Below are 18,490 nucleotides of genomic sequence, written 5' to 3' on the forward strand. Positions count from 1 at the left end.
TGTGCTGTAACTGCAAGATTTGGGGTGCATGGAGATCTTTGTTAATTTAAAAGATAAACAAACAAAAAAAAGATGTACTTAGAAAACAGTTATGCTGACATTAAATTAGTATTAGTCTCTACCAATACACCTTTCCTTAGTTCAGGAAGATTATTTTTTTACCAGATTTTTTTTTTAATTTTTATTTAAAAAAAAATTTCTTCACTGGAGTCACCCATTCTTCCTAACATTTGAGTGATATTGTGGGCAAAGAGTATACAATACAAATTCATAACAATGGATGTATAATATTGTGTTCTGAGCTCTGGATGATGATTAGGCAGGACTTAACTGTTTGACATACAAGTCTGGCAAGTGAGTAGAACAGGATTTTTGCCCGACACTGAGCAGAAATATTATGCAGTTTATTCAGACTGGGCACTCCATCTTGCATGTTCAGAAACAAAAGCCATTTCTAGTTCACATCAATAGGTCGATCTCAGTTTATTTTTATACTGTTCCTCCCATGTGGAGCATTCCTGAGATGTTGACTGCATTTGAGTGGGTGTCACAGATAGGGAATGCTTAATTAAATACAGTAAAATCACTTTATAAAAATATGTGGTACTATAAAAACTCCAGTGTGTTGCACAACACAGATATTCAGATCTTGTCAGCTGTGGCAGAAACATGAAATCTTCCTGTTCTGAAAAGTCACAGCTTCTGCAGTACTTGAACAGGAACACATATGGCTGCCAGCAGTATGGGATCTAAGGCAGACAGTTAAGAAGTACTGGAGGGTAATGATGCCAGGCACTGGTGAAGCTCTGTGTGTTTGTTAGAACATAACTGTGTTGCTGTGGGTGTTGGAATTTATATTTACAGAGTTTCAATACATTGCTACAGTGTGTCTTTGGAATAGTTGTGATCTGGAAGATTGCCTGGTAAGTCTCTAACCAATACCTATCTGTTTTCTGCATCCAGTGTTTCCATCGAAAGCACCCAGTTGGACTTCTCCCTCCTCCAACTCTTCTGAGAGGCAAGCCCGTGCCTCAGAGAGCAGCTGGACAACCAACTCGGAGGACACCAGCAGCCCAAGCATTGCTCCCTCCTACACAGATCTGCAGTCAATTAATACTGAGGACTTGACCAGTGGTAGAACATCTGCAGCAGATTCAGCTGGTAAGAGGGAAGCCTTCAAGCTTCCATCTCGATCTTTTTGATGTTGCTCAAACTCAGTGCTCAGAAGTGAGCTACAGGGAACAGATCCAAAGCATAAAGAATAAACTGAAGGATTAGGCAGACTAACACTTCATTCTAGTCCAATTCCCAAAAAGTCCCACCTGGTTTTGACACATGCCTGATATAGGCAGGCTCCCAAAGTGAGATCCTAATGCGACTGTGTACCTGTTGGTGGACTTGTCCGAGTGATATGTTGGAGCATTTCAGGTTTTCACATACCACATCATCTTATCTAGGAGCTAGGTCTCACTGTATTGTGGGAGAGGCTGGATGCCCTTCCTAAACTTCTGTGCAGCAGTTTTCTGAATTCACCACTGTATTCAGCTGAGGCAGGTCTAGCTCTGCATGCCCCTCTCTGTTTTAGTGAGTGCCAAGTCACAGATCCAGGCTGCTGGATGTATTCTTTGCACTGTGCTTTGTACTGTTACTTTAAGGTAATGCAGAGAGAGTGTAAGAGATGACAGAGGGTGATTCAGCAGCAAATTTTGATCATTTAAGGATCCTTTATCTGACCTTGTAGGGATCTATTCAGATGGCATCCTGACTGTGGTGGAAAAAAGTGCTGCATGGCATTGTAGCTCATTGCTCCCTGGATGTACTCTAGATGGTCTCTGAAGCAGGGAGAAAAAAGCAGAGTGATGCTACCCCTGTCATGCAGAATTGGACAGATGAGAACTCTTAAATGACAAAGCAGACTTTCACAGAGCTTAAAAAGAGCTGGCATGTCGGAACATAAAAAGGGAAAAAATACACAGCTCCAGGAGGAAGCACCTGCAGTATGTTGGAAGCTGTTCACGTCAAGCTGAGGAAGGTCAGTAGCTACCCAGCTTGGTGATGAGAAATGATTCACTGGTGTCATGATAGCTCAGACATGGGAGGTATTTAATATGTTTTTTCTCAGGTGGTGAATATAATAATATGTGCAAAATAAGATCTGTTTGGGGAGAATGGACTTCTTAAGCCCCAGAGAGTTCGTATGTCCCTTCTGTGAGAAACATATGCATACATCACCTGAAAAGAATATTGACGGGTCAGTGAAACTGGGTTGGATATCAAGGCAGGTTCATACTCAGCAGCACAGTAGGTATCTGGCTGGGTGCTTAAGACAAAAGATTTGTGGAGAAGTAGTATTTTCTTTGGAAAAGTAGAGACCTTTCTTTCTTCAGATAATAGTTACCACAAGTCTGTCTGACTGTTTTTATTTTAGCATACTCGTCTGTGTGTCTGAGTTTGGAAACTGCTGGTAGAAAGGTAGAATACGCAAGCTGGCATCGTGTGCCAGCAGTTTGGATGCCAGCATGGGCATCAGTTCTATCCTGACGAGCTCATGTCTGTTAGGGTGAAGTGTAGTAAGAGTTTTCATCTGGGGTATGTGTTGGATAGTTTTGGTTTGTTGATTTGGTATAGGTTGCCAAAGGGTGGCTGTTGTCACTGGGACTGTCTCCACGTGGGCAAGGGAAATGACGGATGCACAGTTTATATATAACTTCACATCATATAGAGAAATGAAAAGCAAAAGTGCTGCTGTATATCACAGGCATACATATGGAATTATTTACTATATATGACCAAAAGAGAGGTTGATACTTCAGTAAAAGCTTTATGTGCAGCCTTCTTACTCTTCTTTCTTTCCCAGTCAGTCACAAACTGACACATTTGTTAGCAAAACAGGTACAAAAAATCATTCCAATCACTTACAATGTTTTAAAAGTAAAGAAGTAGGTAATATAGGCAAGGCTGTGTCATTAGCTAAAACATAAGATACACTGTCTTAGTGGTAGTGGAACTTGAAATAAGAAATACATTGAGTCTTCCTACCACTAAGTATGGAGTTTGCACAAGGGCACCATGAACGAAGTGCATCTGCTTGTTCCTGTTCATGGAGCGGCTCACAGCCCACACTACAAGGTGCCTGCTGGCATCAGGCAAGGTTTGTGGAGGTGGGGGAGCTGAGGACCTGGTGGCCATGGAACTGCTGTACAGTTCTGGCTGCTTTTCTGATATTCATTCCACCTTCATCCCACCCTCACAGTGCATAAGTGGACAAAAATGCACGATAACTTTCTTCTCTCCTTCCCTTCTGTCCCTCTCCAGAAACTCAGTTATTCAAGCCTGACTTGATTCAAGCATTTGATTTGCATTTCTCTTCTCAAAAGACTGGTTGCCTCAATCTGTAGTGGAGTTTGAAGGCTCCATCAAAGCAATGAAATAACATGTATTTTTTCCCATGAAGGAAAAGAGAGGAATCCTCACGCTCTATGTGATGGTGAAGTCACATTGGCTGTTAGCCAGTATGTTGATTCCAAGGTCAAGCTTGATGGAGGGAAAAAACCAGCAGATTCATTTCACTATTAAAAAACCCAATGAAAATAAGAAATAATTTATTTTTTATCCACTTAGTGATGGTAAAGAGTCGGGTCTATAAGAATAGCTTGGGTTTAATATTGTTTCAAGTGAGAAAAAGTGTGAAAAATTTTACTCAGCAGTCAGAGACTGAGTAAAATAACTATTTTAGCCATGGTGAATTTTTGTTGCCTGAACCACACAGAAGAGAATACAGAATACTCTGTTCCATAATTTCAGGACTTGGCTTGAATTTATCCTGCATGTAAAATGCTTAAGCATGAACTGCTTGTCAAAGTTCAGGGCATGGGGTTTTGTGTGAGTGCCTGAGGCGGCTCTGACTGCAGGTACACACGGAGCAGAGTTCCAGCAGTGAGAATGCACATCTTGGTGCTCAGGGCTGGTGGGCTCCAAGCAGGTGAAACTGGCCAGGAATCAACTTTCTCACAACTGACACAAGATGGGAGTGTAAAACAATTCCATGGGATTGAGCTTCATCTGGCACATGTGTTTATGTAAGATATGACCTGGGAAGATACCTGAGAAAGATGGTAAAGACCTGAATGATCCCAGCCTGAGAGTTTTACCCTTACGGTGGGGGAACTACAGAAATCCTCCCAACTGAGGAGGTTGGGATAAGCTCAGTGACACCCTGTGAAGGTAGCAGAGTTCAAGCGGTGAAGGTAAATATTGCACGAGCAGAGCTGAAACAGAAGATCTGCTTTTCAATCTAAGTGTAGCTGGAAGATGTACACTTCAAGCTCTGGCACCAAGAAGCCATTTATATTATCTTCATCTTTGCTGGGGGGGTGTGTGTGTGCGCTATTTTAGGAGCAAGGGAAAGACCTTCTTGTATCTGTGATTATAGATCTGGGAGCGCTGGGATCTGTTCTGAGGTTGTGCACAAATACCTTCCAGAATGATTGGGATTTCTGCGTTTCATCATTCATCTCTAAATTAATTTTTATTTTTATAAATAAGAATTAAATATTGACTTACAAAATAAAAATTATTACATATTATCAATACACATACAATAAAATACAATATATGCAAATATATAGCTTATATAAACTACATGTTGTATTATAAATTTAATAGACTATAATCTACGTAATAGAAGAATGTTCTGTGTGCGTGCGTATATAAAAAGCTGATGAGCCTTGTAGACGAGTTTTGTGATAGCTATTTTAGGTGTGTTGATGTTAGTTCTGTTGTTGTTTCTGTTGTGATTTGTATCTTAGGACAGCTGCAGCTACGCCATGTTTGCTGTGGACGATTCAGTTTGCTGACCAGTTGTTCTGTTTGGCATTCTCTTGAAGCTCTGGGACTATTGGGATACTGAGGAAATCGCTATGTTGTTGTTTTCTGAAAACATCTGCATATTTGGAAATAAAAGGTTGCATGTGTGACCCCTAACTGCTCAAAATCCAGAAAGTTAATAAATAGCACAAGGAATTAATTCTGAGAATGTTGTTATTTTCAAAGTAAATTGCATGGTTTAAGGGCGTTCTGCTGCTTCTGTTTTAAAACTTAGAGATGACAGTTCTGGCAAGCTTGAGCTCCAGCTACTTCTTGAAAGTAATGGAGGGAAAATATGAACTTTTCAAACCTTTTCCTGATGCTTTTCTGCAGTATTTCTTTTGCAAATATTTTTTTCTGTAACTGTAGCCAGCTAGGTACCAAGTCCCGATCTGATAGTTACAGGAATGGTGTTCTTTAGGTTTCAAACAAGCAGTTTTGAACAGATTATACAGCTGTGCACTGAATACCAGAAACAAGCTCTGAAGATACCCCGTGTTAATTACCAGAGCAAGGGGGAAAATAGCATGCTCTGATGGTTACCACCAGTAACTTTTGGTTCCACCCAGAACTGCGTTTCAGTTATGCTGTATAACTATTAACCAACTTGGCCTGGTGTGCCAGTCCCATACACGTGGAAAAATTTGTATGTGAGATCCTACCAAAGCCAGCATGAGAAACTGCAGAGAGGAACATCTAACCATTTCTTCAGGGAGGAGGGGACTCCAGAATACCATGAGCAAATAGCACCTCAAATGTGTTCTTGCACAACTCCAACCTGTAAGGGCTAAATCCAGCATGAGGCAGGGTTTTTTTTTTTCTTCCTTATGCCTGATAACAGCCACCAGCTAGCAATTCAGGAGTTTTATACTCTGGTTGGCATCCCCTATTTTTCTCAAGGCATTTCTAGGTTCTTTAAGAGTATTGCATTTGTAGGGCAGAACTGCGAAGCTAGGTCTTGGTGATTCACAGCACTAGGAAAGTTCTGATCCCAAGTGTCAGATCTGTGTACTGGAATCTGCTTCCTTTTCAGCACTTTATGGCTGCTTTAAGGAATCCACACTATCCCAGTGACCTCTCCAGCAGTGTTGAATCCTCCTCCCTGTTTTGCTGTAGGGGAGCCTGCAGCTCAGTTGTGCAGGCTGGACCTAGGTGAAGTAGAAAAGACCTTTGCAGTATAGCCTGGCAGTCTTGCTCTTTGAAGCAGGTGAAGATTGCAAGTGTAAGCAGTGGAACAGAGTCGCTGTCTCAGTCCCTCCTTATGGCAGGAAGGAAAGGCACAGAAAATCTGCCAAGGGGAGGGAAGAAATGTTAGAATGAGGAAAGAACAGGTACAACAATAAGCAAAAGTTTATTTCTGTCTGTTTGGTAGAAAGAATTACAAAATAAACTTGGGCTGTAGTCGTCTGATTCATGACTTTAAGGTCAGAAGGGAGGACTGTGATATCGTTATTATCATCTAATCTGGCCTCCTGCATGTCTCGGGCCAAAGAACCTCACCCAGTCATTCCTGCACCAAACTCATAACTTCAGTTTGAGATATATAGCATATTCTGAGCAAATATCTCCATAATATTTTTCTGATTAACATCAACTGCAGCAAAGTTTGCCCCCGTTCAGCCATCTCCAACCATTCAAAACTTCATTTTTAAAAAGGACTGTCCTAGTGATAATACTTAAAGTGGAACTGAGATGTCACAGAGCTCAGCTCTGCCAGCTTGTGTCATCAGCTGGGGATAAATGTAGTACCTAGTCTCTAAAGGTTCAGTATTTGCCTCTTCTGTGCCCCAGAAAATAACACTGATTAGTTTATCTTCTTTATTACCCTGCCTCCCAAAGAAGTGTGGTTGAAACTGCTGTTTCAGAATATCAGATTCTTGCTTTTTCTTCAGGAGTGATGAGGAATTTCAGGGTGCAGGAGGAGGGGATATAACATTGCTCTCAGAGCAAGAAAGGAGTTAGAAGAAACCTCAAAAGGGTCTGCTGCTACTAATTCTTACTAGGCAGTGTCTTATCTTGCTTACTTGTGTCAATTAATCAAGCCTCCCTTGCTCCTCCACATTCTGAGAACATGAGGTCTAAGATAGGGAGGAGGCATAGTGTGAGAGGAGAACATGAAAGGTGTAGGTCTGATTTTCATTATTGCTTATACATGTTTTAATTAAAAACAATTTTATTTTTTTCAAATATAAACAATATAGTAATTTTGCTGTTTAATGGAGCGTTTTCTTACCAGCATGCCAGCATAGAATCAGTTCTGCTTTCGTTCATGTCATTGGTCCTGTGCTGCAAAGCACTAAAGGAGCATCCCTTGGTTCAGGTGCACTCTGAAGTGCAGGCTACAGTAACTGTGGATTTGTAGCAGGGTTATACTTTGTCATAAAAGAGCTAAGTGCTGAGCCTACATGGTGTTCCTGATGAATTTCACTCTTTCCACACCTTTTCACTGACGGTTTTATATAGTCAGACCAGCTGGAAGGAAAGTGGACAGAATTCCAGCCCCAGTCATGGAACTGACCTGCTGATCACCTTTTATGTCGGCAGTACCCCAAGAGAATAGATGTGGGTAGATGCTTTGTAGCTATCTCATGCCAGTGAGGCAGACTAGGTGGTAAGAAGCCCTCTGTTTGTGTTTGTAAGGCTGTGATTCCTCAGCCACGGTGTTTACATTGGCTCCAGTTGCTCTCTAATGCAGTGCAGAAAGCCACATGCCTATGTGATAAGCCAGACGAGTTCAGTAGGAGATTTTGCAGCTGGGCAGGACATTTCAAGTTGAAGCATAATTGGAGATGGAACACTTAAGTGCAGCGGCTATCTGTGATTGCTGTGTTGAAAGAGGAAAGACTTGGTTTGTTCTGAGCGGTTCTGCAGGATGCTAAATAACTTCTGAACTTAAAGCTGCTGGGAGGGAAGAGAACCAAGGCATCCCCCCACATCCAGTGCTTTCGAAGTGGAAAACGCCAGTGGTAATCTTCAGTGGAGTTACCTCTCCTTCTGCATTCAGTTCCTGGCAGCATGATGCCGAACCACTGATGGGAGGCAAGAATGGCACTATAGCGATAGGATAGCAGTGGTGCAGCACTTTCCCTGCTTCGTGCTGCATGGTGATGTAGCCAGTGCCCCACGGAGCTGGCTGCACCCAGGGGAACCCAGTTCTGCTGCTCTTGGACAACATCAGGGTTCACCATGAGGGGAAATTACCCATCTGAGAACTCATATTTTCCACTCTCGATTCTACGTGGCAGAGAAGTAAGCAATGTTTCAGCAGTAGTACTAATTAACAGGAGCTCTAAATAATTTTCTGTGGTCTCAAAGGTCTTTTCCAACCTAAATGAGTCTATGATTCTAATTAGAGATCCCAATTCTGTGTGGTATTTCCTGTCTGAATACAAAGGGGCTGAATAGAATTGGCAGTGTAAAACAGCAGGTGAAAAGGCTGGCAGGAGCAGGCAGCAGGTACGAATGAGAACTTTCATGATGCATGGATTTGCTTGTTTCTCCATTACTGTGGTATCATCTGAAACCTAAAAAAGGCTCAGGAGATCACTTGACTATGCAGCACAGGAATGGGAAAAGTGGGAAGTAACGCCTCTGGGGATCAGTTACAGAGTCGTTTTCTCAAAGAACAGTGTGGGATAACATGTGAAGCAGGTTTGTTTAAAACAGGAAGAATGTAGGAATCATTTAAGCAAAACTTCCAGCTTCTGTGTTGATAATTTTTTTTTTTTTTGTGCTTAGAAACTTTTTGTGATTATTGTTGATGTCTGTTTTTATCACAACTTCCGCCTCATTTATTCTTTTATTTAGCCCCAGTGTTAGGGAAAAAAATGCCACCCTTTCTGCTCTTTCAAGCCAGAAACGAACAGAGTTGGATGAGAGTAGTGTAGGGCAATTGCTGATGTATGCCTTTAATTCAGTATCTCCGTTTTCTAGCTGATCTACCCCTGATCAAACCAAATACTGCTAGAGCACAGATATAAGATGAATCTTGCATAGTGAGCTTTTTCATCTGTTATTAGAAGCAATTTGGTCTTAGTTGTCCTTGTGCTTGACAGATGAGACTGAAATCCTCTGCCTAATCTTAGAACAGATAAAACCTGGTATTTGCATTATGACCGTGCTTATTACACGAGAGGAAGAGGAGACATCACACTACTTTCTTCATTCTGTTCTTGGCTACCAAGAATGAGAATTGTGATCCTGGATTTTGTGACATGGATGCAAGTCTAATTTACTTGTCGTAAACTTCCTAGCGGTATTGCAGTAAATCTTGTGGAGACTACTTTGAACTAATCACTTAAGTAGTTTTTAAAAATTGAATCCTAAATTGCTCAGCACCTATTGTGAAAGAGTCCACATCTGGGTTTGGCACCTAAAACTGCTTACAAAATAGTCACATCCCAGCTATTCCTATTATGGCGCAGCAAAATTTTCAAATTAGCTGCAGCTCAGTCTGCTCCTCTCCAAATCTAGTTACTTAGCTTAGCACCTAAAAGGAGAGTAAAGATCATGTCAGCATATGTCCTGTAGCAACGTGTCCTCATGCACGTCACAGGCTTTGTGAAAATTATGCTATTTAAGTGCAGATTTTGGTGACCAATTTATTGAAGCTGGTGTATTTTCACATGTAGACATTTCACAGAGCTTTAAACATGACTCACTTAAGATCGTAGGAATGGAAGCTATTTCCCAGGACACTTGTGTAAATGTATTCACGACCATTTCCTATCCATGTGTTCCTGTGCCAAAATTGCCTTTCAAATAGCTCTTTGCCCTCTCCAGTGTAAGCCCGCTAATATATTTAGACAGTGTAATTTTATATCTCTCTATTGTCATTTGCTAAACTGAATGAGACAAGCATTCAGTATTCTGGTTCTTAATTCTTCTCCTCATCCTAACAAGCCTTTCTCAGCTCGTGTTCTTGTTTGAATTAATCTTTCCTGGATGTAGTGACCAAAACTGCAGACTGAGGTCTCACCATAGCCTGGTACCAAAATATTACTGTTTCCCCATCTTCTGGAATTCTCTCCTTGTTGCATCCCAGGGTCTTACTTCCTTTTGGGCTAGTGCATCAGGCAAGTACCCATTCACTGTATTCAGATTAACTCTCTGTATCCTAGATCACTTTCTCTCATACATAACTGATGAGTTCCCTCATTATAACAATTGCCTGATTGTGAACTTTTTATTGTTTAATTGCATTTCATGTCATTTCTGTTACTTCAGTTCTCAAGATGAACCACTCCTTTCAGTATGATGTTCAAAGCTTCCTTCATAGACCCAGTTCCTCCTAATTGTGTGCATTCAGCAAATACCATTAGCATGTTCATTTCTGTGCCATTATCCTTATTTAAAAATAAGGACAAACATAGGGCTAATCCTGTAGTCTTAATCGAGAAATTCTACTTGTAGCTGCTCTAACAGGATTTGTCTTAACACTCAGTGGCTATCTTCCTTTTAGCTTGGTTTTTACTTCTGTCTTAATACTGGCCTCAGTCTTCATTTTAACTCCTTTCCAGGTGGCATCACATTAAATGTTTTTCCTAAAAAACAGCGTGGTCAGCAGGACCAGGGCAGGGATCGCCCCCTTTACTTGGCACTGGTGAGGCTGCCCCTCGAATTCTGTGTTCAGTTTGGGGCCCCTCACTACAAGAGGGACACTGAGATGCTGGAGCGTGTCCAGAGAAGGGCAATGGGGCTGGGACACAAGTCTGATGAGGAGCAGCTGAGGGAACCGGGGATGTTCAGCCTGGAGAGGAGGGGGCTGGGGGGGGCCTGGTCGCTCCCTGCAGCTGCCTGACAGGGGCTGTGGGCAGGGAGGGTCGCTTTCTGCCCCCAGGGAACAAGCGACAGGGCAAGGGGAAATACCCTCAAGTTGCACCAGGGCAGGTTTACATTGGATATTAAGAAAAATTTCTTCACTGAAAGGGTTGTCAAGCATTGGAACAGGCTGCCCAGGGACGTGGTGGAGTCACCATTCCTGGAGGTATTTAGAAGACTTGTACGTGTGGCACTTAAGGATGGTTTAGTGGTGAAACTTGCAGTCCTGAGGATGCCCTTAAAGGTCTTTTCCAGCCTAAATGTTTCTATGATTCTATAATACAGACAGATCTATTTTGGTCTAGAAAATCTAATGTCAATGAAATCTGTTAGGTTTGGCTGGAACAAACAACCTCTTTTAAAGCTAGCTTCCATCCCCTTTTTTAGCTTACGCTTTTCACTTTTTTCCTTCCAAAGGCTTGCATACTGTTGGGGTCACACTTCAGCCTTGTATTTTCCGAAGTAATTTTTACCCCTTATAAATATGGTTACTATTATATATGCTCTTCTCCAGCTGTATGGTGCTATCCCCCTCTGAACCAATTGCTTTAAAATCCTTGTGATGAAGCTGTAATTACTTATGTCGGTTCTTTCAGAGTTTAGGAAGGGAGCTTATCAGACCTCCTGATCTGAGCACAGGAACCTCTCCAAAATGATTTCTTACCTTATTAATGTTAATTTCCATTTCCCCTCCCACCTTTTAATTATCTAACCTGCCTCCTGTGCCCTTATCATTATGCTCTGCATCATCATTCCTACTAAAGAATAGTGGCAAAGTATTCATTAGCTTTGGCACAATGTCTAGATGTGTTAATGTTTAATTCTCACCACAGCCCTGCTTCCTTGTTCTTTATATATGCATATACGTGGTTTGCTTTAGCTCTGGTATGTAACATTACCACCAAAGATTACTTCTGAGAAAGGTAGGGCCCATTGGGACCCAGCTTTCCAGGTTTAACTAGTCCTGTGTAGGCTTTATTGAGCTTGTATCCTCAATAAGAGTTCTAGCTGTAGGGTGTGAGTGACTTAAATTAAACAGTGAGACTGACAATATAAGTAATCTCTGTAACAAAAAAAAATATCCCTTATTTTTGTGGCTTAAATATTAGGCTAGGGATGGAGCTAAACCTCCTTTGAAAATCAAAAGATGAGGGCAGGATCCTTTTCTGTCAGGTTTATGTGCTGATTAGTGCGTCCATCACTAAACATCCAGGAGTAAAGGGAAGAAATGAATCTTCAACCCTTGCACTAGCACAGTGGCAGAACCGTATTGCCACATACTGCTCGGGTAAGGAGCATGAGGGGAGCTGGGCAGAGGCATCTGGTGGTGGGGAGAGGGGTTCCATGCGGATGAGGGGTCTGATGTGCCAGGGAGCTATCGATGTGGTCAGGAATCCCTTTTCAGTCTTCCACTGCTTCTTTTCCTCTCCCTATTGCCTTCTGCTTCACCATGCCTGAGGATACAGGACCTGTCTCCGCAGCATCCTGTGCTTGGGGTGGGACAGGGTCCGTTTCCACTGCAGAGAGGCGAGAAGCAAGGCTAGGAAAGATGAGGAGAAGAGCAGGAGCAGGAGCCAGAGGCTTTCTGGTCCTCCTGCTGTTAAGGGTGTGGGGACTGCTGTTTGCCAGGGAAGCTCCCGCACCCTTGGCAGGCCTGGGGTAAGGACCAGGGGGCTGTGGCAGGTAGGGATCAGCTGCTGGAGGCAGAGCACGCCATCTCCATCCCTGGCACAGGGCAGCCAGCCATCTGCCGCTCCTGGCAGCCTGGGGCCTTTGGCTGCCATTTGCTTTTTGCTTTCAGCTGGCTGCACACACGTAGACACAAACATGCACGCTGGCACTCGGACGAGACACAAACTCCCTGAGCACGGGCTGTGAGATTGTGAGCTCTGTGGGTGCCACCGACTGCTGAAGGCTCGGTGTGGGTAGCATCTCAGAAGGTAGATGCCTGGAACAGACACCTTCTGGCCCCAGCCCCAAGGTTTGTTGCCCATTTAAACAAACTTGGTAATTACAAAGCGCACCGTTTCCTGCAACATCCCAAGGCAGATTTTGGAGCAGTGGAATAACTTAATGTATGAGCAGCATAAACAGGTAAATTAATGCTTAGGTGTCTTCAGTGTTCCACACCAAAAGTGAGCAGTGTAGGACAAGAGGAGATCAGTGGTTACTACCAGAGAGGAACAGGGCTGGGTCTGGGGTCAGGGTGTGCCGTGCGCGGCGCTGCCCGGAGCTGCCCCGTGCCCCAGGAGCCCAGGCCAGCGGCTCCCAGCCGGGGCCAGCGCTGGCCACGGCCCAGCCCGGCAGCCGCGGGGGCAGCCGCGGGGGGCGGCTCTGAGGAGGGGACAAGTGCCCGTGCGACGGCCACGGCGGGCGGAGCGAGGGGGGGCGGCTGTGCGGGCCCCGGCCCGGGGCAGGGCGGGGGGGGGGGGCTCCCGGCGCCGCAGCAGAGCAGCCCGCGGCCAGGCGGGCCGCCCCCCGGGGAGCAGCTCCCCCCGCAGCCCGGGGCAGGGGGTGCCCGGGGCCCACGCCGGGGCGGGCCGGGCTGAGGGGCAGCGCCGGGGACCCCCTGGGGCAGGGGAAGAGCGTGAGGGGGAAGGAGCAGCCGGGACAGCGTGAGGCACTGCCCCTGCCCCAGCCCCTGCGCCGGGAGGAAGCAGAGCAAATCCGGAGGGGAGCTGAGCCCAGGGAGAAGGGAGGGGTGGGAGAAGGTGTTTTTCGGTTGTGGGTTGTAGTTCTCGTTATCCTACTGTGGTTGAATGGTAGTAAATTAAACTAATTTCCCCAAGTCAAGTCTGTATTGCCCCTGACGGTAGCTGGGTGATCTCCCTGGCCTTGTCTCGACCCATGAGCCTTTTGTTATATTTTCTCTCCCCTGTCCAGTTGAGGAGAGGGAAGTGATAGAGTGGCGTTGGTGGGCACCTGGCATCCAGGCAGGGTCAACCCACCACGGTAACTCATAATAAAAAATAAACACACTGAAGTAGGTGTTTCAGCAAGTAGCTGTTTTGATTATTATCTGAAATGCAGATAATGCGTAAGCTTAGACTTGCCACTTTCCCAGGTTCCAGGTTATGTTAAAACGGACCTTTAAGTCTTGGTTTTCTGGCGACGTGGAGAGGATGGTTCTCCACAGCACCCTGACATGGCTGGAGAGAGCAAGGTAGCTCTGAGTCTGTCTTCGGACTGGTCTGGTAGATCTGTGAGTCTGCAAAAGATGGGGTACATGCCATACTGTCATTAACTGCAGATGTCTGACAGTAGGTAAAATCATCTGTACAACTACCTGTACAACTCTGTCTCTACACAAAGAATAGGTGTCTAGCACAGGCAGCTGACAAGCTTTAGGCCATTTTCCATAAAATTTTTTTGAAGTATATCCCAAATTTAAAATGAATCCTCTTTCTGAAAATTTTTTATGTGGTTGCATAATGGTGAGTGTGGTGCTGCTCTTACAAGAAATGCGTAGTAAGAAGAGTGGAAGTCTTCAATTAAGTGAAGTAAGTTCATGTTCTTGTGTAAGCACCAAGAATATTTTTGAAAATTTTCTCCTCCTGAGAAGCCCAACATAAATGTTTGTTTAGCGCAAAAAAGCACAAGGATTTCTACGTAGTTGTGCCTGCTATGTTCTGCCTCCACTAAACGTGCATTTGTATCTTTATGGTAGGCATGTGTCTCCGGGAGGGATGGGGATGGAAAGGGAGGACATGGCAGCGCATGGGGCACAGAGGCATGTGGTCCATCCAGCAGAGCAGGCATGTGGGGAGTGTGAATGTTTGCCACGCCAGCTTCAGTGCTTTGCTGTGCTTCAGGGCAGCACAGCGCTGTCTCCGGCACAGCCACTTGGCTCTGGAAGTGGGACACGAGGAGGATGGAGGGTGCTCCACTGCAGCGCCTCTGCAGCAGGCCCTTCTCCAGCCAGCCAGGAGGAGGATCTGGGTGGGAAAGCTTACACAGAAGTAGGGGGGCTTTACTGGAGGCTTTGCTTTCATGAACCCAACACTCCCTCTCCCCTGGATTGATTTGTTTGCTCAGGCTTGGTTGCCTCCAGCAACACATTATTAGCTGGACTATAGTGTATCCTGGGAGACCTGTAGGATTCCCTGCAAACCTTTTGAGTTCCTCGTCTCCAAGGAGGGAGAGACACAAAGGCATTTCACTCTGTTGATGCAGTTGCATATAAATTGTCCCCCTTCTCTGAATGTTGGTGTGTCTCTCTGGCAAATGCGGTAGCTGGATTCCACAGTCCTCATCTTGTTTCTTCGTCTCACTCAGTAGAATATATTTTTCTTGGTAAAGCCACTGAGCTGCACTGCTTTAAAGGCTGTATTTGAAACCATGCTTAGGTGAGGAATGACAGCGGGGCTGTGCACTTGCTATCTCTGTACACACAGGGCAGTCCTTGCTGATGGTAGACTTCAGGCTTTCAGGGTAAATCTGGCCTCAAGGTAAATACAGATTGCATCAATCATGAGCAGCTTTCCACTTGATTTAGCATGGCCCCAAAAGCAGCGAAGACACAGTGACATGGATTAACAGCATGGGTATGTACTCAGGGCTCTGCTAAGACCCTACATCTCTGCTAAAATCTGTGCCGCTGCAAATTCTTTAGATATGATCAAGTGTTACGAGAGCCTTTCCATGATGTGGTCAAACCCTGCAGGTATGCTTTCCATCTCTGTTCCATTTGAAATTACAGGACTTAAATGATTTTCCTCAAAAATCTGCTTCAGCTCCTTTGACTGTTCTGTGTCTTGAGCTTACAGGGACCAGCCTATATGTCACAGCATAGTTAAAACATCATGAAAAGCTTGACTTCCTGATTAGTCACGTATGTGTCCGGAGATGGACAGCATCAGGTGAACTGATCTCCCATAAAGGTCAAGGCAGGTTAGTGCTCCAGTAGTTAAGGCATCAACACCAGATGGCATCTCAGTAAGGGAGCAGAGTCAGAGGCAAGGCACACTAGTGTTCCGGTGAGAGTGATGCTGGTGGTAATGGGGGGCTATTGGCAGGAAGAGGAGGGTTAAGGAAATGCAGAGAAGGTGTCTTGAGTGTGATCTTCTTTCACCCGGCGGTTCAGTTAGCAAGAGATTTGGGTGCTTAAGGGCAGTGCAGTTTTCTTGGGTGTGCTCGCATTGGCTGCGTGCATTTTGCAGGAGTTGAGCAGCGAAGGATGCCGAGCGCTGCTGGTTCCTAGGGGCTGTAATGCAGAGCTGCAGGCATGCTCACAGCTGTGCCCCCTGCCCTGCAAGGCTTCCCCATACCTGTGCAGACCTGGCTGCTGCCTGCAGCTAAGGCATCAGCTCTGCCCTCCATCCTGCTGCCAAGCTGCTCCAGGCCTGGCAGGGGGCTGGGATGCTGCTGGGGCGAAAGGGTTAGCTGTACTTTGCTGAGATTGACAGTCCAGCTGCATCCACAGAACAAGACCAGTTTGTTTTGTGTGTCTGAGGAACCCAAACCTGAACTAATGGAGCAAACAGGTGTGAAAGGAGAAGGGTTTTGCCTGAGCCAGTAGCTCCTTGTCTGCTGGGTAAAAGGAAAAGAGGTCAGTAGGAATCAACACTTCCCTCATCAGAGGGCTGGGAGAGGAGTTGCTCTTCAGCGAGCAAAGGCACTTGAGAGTAACCCATTAATTCCTGGGCTCGCTGCCAAGGACATCTCAAGTCAAACAGCATGGGACTGGGTCCTGTCAGGCTTCTCCGGGACCTGGAAACCCAGCTCAGGTGCCTCTTGATTTCTTTTTCCAGGGAAGAAGTGAGGAGAAAGGAAATATGAGAACAGATGGCTAGGCTATACTTTTTCTGTGCTTGAATTCTTTCTTACTATGTTAAGTAGTGAACAGCTTTAATGTACATGCTCCAGCCCATCCCCTGCTTCACAGAAGAGTTTCTCAGTAGCTCTTGAGCCTCCTGGCTGCCAGCACTTTCTGAAGAGAAAAGGGAGCCAGCAAAGGCTTCCTGCTGAAAGGCAGCTCTGTTTCAGGTACAGTAATTGTAAATTATACTGCCTCCTTACAGGTTCTTGCAGTTTTAAGGAGAGAGGCTATTTTTTGCTTGCTGATCTTTGTACACTTCTAGAAAGACTTTTTATTCTTTCTCAGAGGTGACTGTTACTTCAAGATACAAAGTTTTTATTTAAGTCAGTGAAGTCCAGAGCATTTCCTGGAATAATTTTCGTTGGAAACTGCTGTATTGTAGGTAGATAAGATCATAAGTGAGGTCATTCTTTTCCTCCAGAATTGCCAGCCTTGCACGTTTACCAGATTTTAATAAAGCACTCTTAATACATTTTTTGAACAGCTGAACAGCCTGTCTGTTGTACAAGCTGGACTGAAATGCCATCTTACCAAAGACAGGTAAAACTTCTACCTTTGTGGGCTTCATCCACATTTCTAGTGTGGTCCAGGATTTCTTTTGCTGTGTTACATGACTTTTAGACACCTATGATGCAGAGAGATTCTGGACAGAGATAAAACTTTTCTTTCCATTTTTGAAATCTCTAAAATCCGTCACCTAGCTCAAAGAAATGCTCTTTCACCTGCAAGATCCCTTTTCTCTTCTTTCACCTCAGGATTTTCTCTCTTCCTGTTAATTTTTCCTTTTCTGGGTGCTGCATTATTTTTTTCCAAATTAAAATAACTTAAATGCTTAAGAATTGTGATACAGGCAGCTTCAACTTGTTCCTGCTGGGTCAGCCTGCTGCATCTTGCCTTCTGCTTTGAAGGTGAAATGGGTAAAGGGGCTGTCATTCCCTTTACTTGACAGAAGACCCCTCTGTGTGCAGAAGAATTTCTTCATATTCTGCTTCATAACTTAAATTGCTGTTCATTGACTGGATAATTACAGTAGCGCTGTTGCAAAGTAATGAAATAATGGTACTCTTTGAGGAAAATCCATACCAATTCCAGCAGTAACTCGTGCTATACTGAAGTGCTCTGCAGTGTCATTTAGATTTCATCAGTGATGATAATTTTTGTAACTTACAGAAATCTGAACCTACAATATTTTTCTAGTAATTTTCTCTTTCTGTATTCTGCTCTAGTACTTTGGCTCTTGTATCTGAAGTTCTACTGTTGCATAAGAAGAGCGTGTTATCTTTAAAATTCAATTTTCTGAGTGAAAATTTTATGGATATTTTCATTTTTCAAAATTCAGTTAGTCATCCCTCAATCCCCTCCCCCAAATCTTTTATTTCCTATACTCTAACACCATGACTCTAGGCCCACTTAAATGAGTGTAAATTGGGAAAATGCCACTCAAGTCAGTTAAGAAGTTTTGGAGGTAACTGATTACTACACTTAATTTTAATCACCTACAGTGCCCCATGCAGCATGCTGGAGAGCCACATAATACAGGCAAATTTGCTAGACTCACACCAACCCTGTCACGTAACCAAAATGAGAGTGTAGAAGAGGTTCTTGTGCCATTTTTAATCTAATTGCATAGTAATCATTGGGAGGTAAACACTCCTCGCTATTTATCCTCAAAAATTTAAGAACTGAACTATCCCTTTATATTCCTTTAGTTTTCTGTCTTAAAAGCCTTTGACTCTGAAAATCACAGCTCCTTTTGGAAAATGCTATATTCTGTATTTTGTCGTGTAAATGGAGTTAGCTTTGCAATGCATCCACACTGACTATGTGCAACTGAAAGGGAAGATGTTGTAAAGGAGGAAAACGTGATGGTGAATATACAGACACGTTTAAGGTCTCCAAGCTGTATGCTGAATCTGCTGGTATAGTTTATTTTAAAGTACATTTCAAGTTAACACCTGTACAAAATGGTAAACATGGTGAAAATAT

The 18,490-nt window shown here is 44.1% G+C and overlaps 1 protein-coding gene across 3 annotated transcripts in view; it reads left to right on the forward strand.

Moving 5' to 3' along the window:
* Positions 1-18,490, forward strand: part of STON2 (stonin 2) — a 76,337-nt gene that overhangs the window by 23,956 nt on the left and 33,891 nt on the right. For all 3 annotated transcript variants that reach the window (XM_056347270.1, XM_056347271.1, XM_056347272.1), the window contains one exon: positions 964-1,161. In XM_056347270.1, coding sequence (XP_056203245.1) covers positions 964-1,161 — 198 coding nt within the window. The remainder of the gene's footprint in view (positions 1-963; positions 1,162-18,490) is intronic.

This window comes from Falco biarmicus, chromosome 7 (genome assembly GCF_023638135.1).
Source record: "Falco biarmicus isolate bFalBia1 chromosome 7, bFalBia1.pri, whole genome shotgun sequence".
NCBI classification, from domain to species: domain Eukaryota; kingdom Metazoa; phylum Chordata; class Aves; order Falconiformes; family Falconidae; genus Falco; species Falco biarmicus.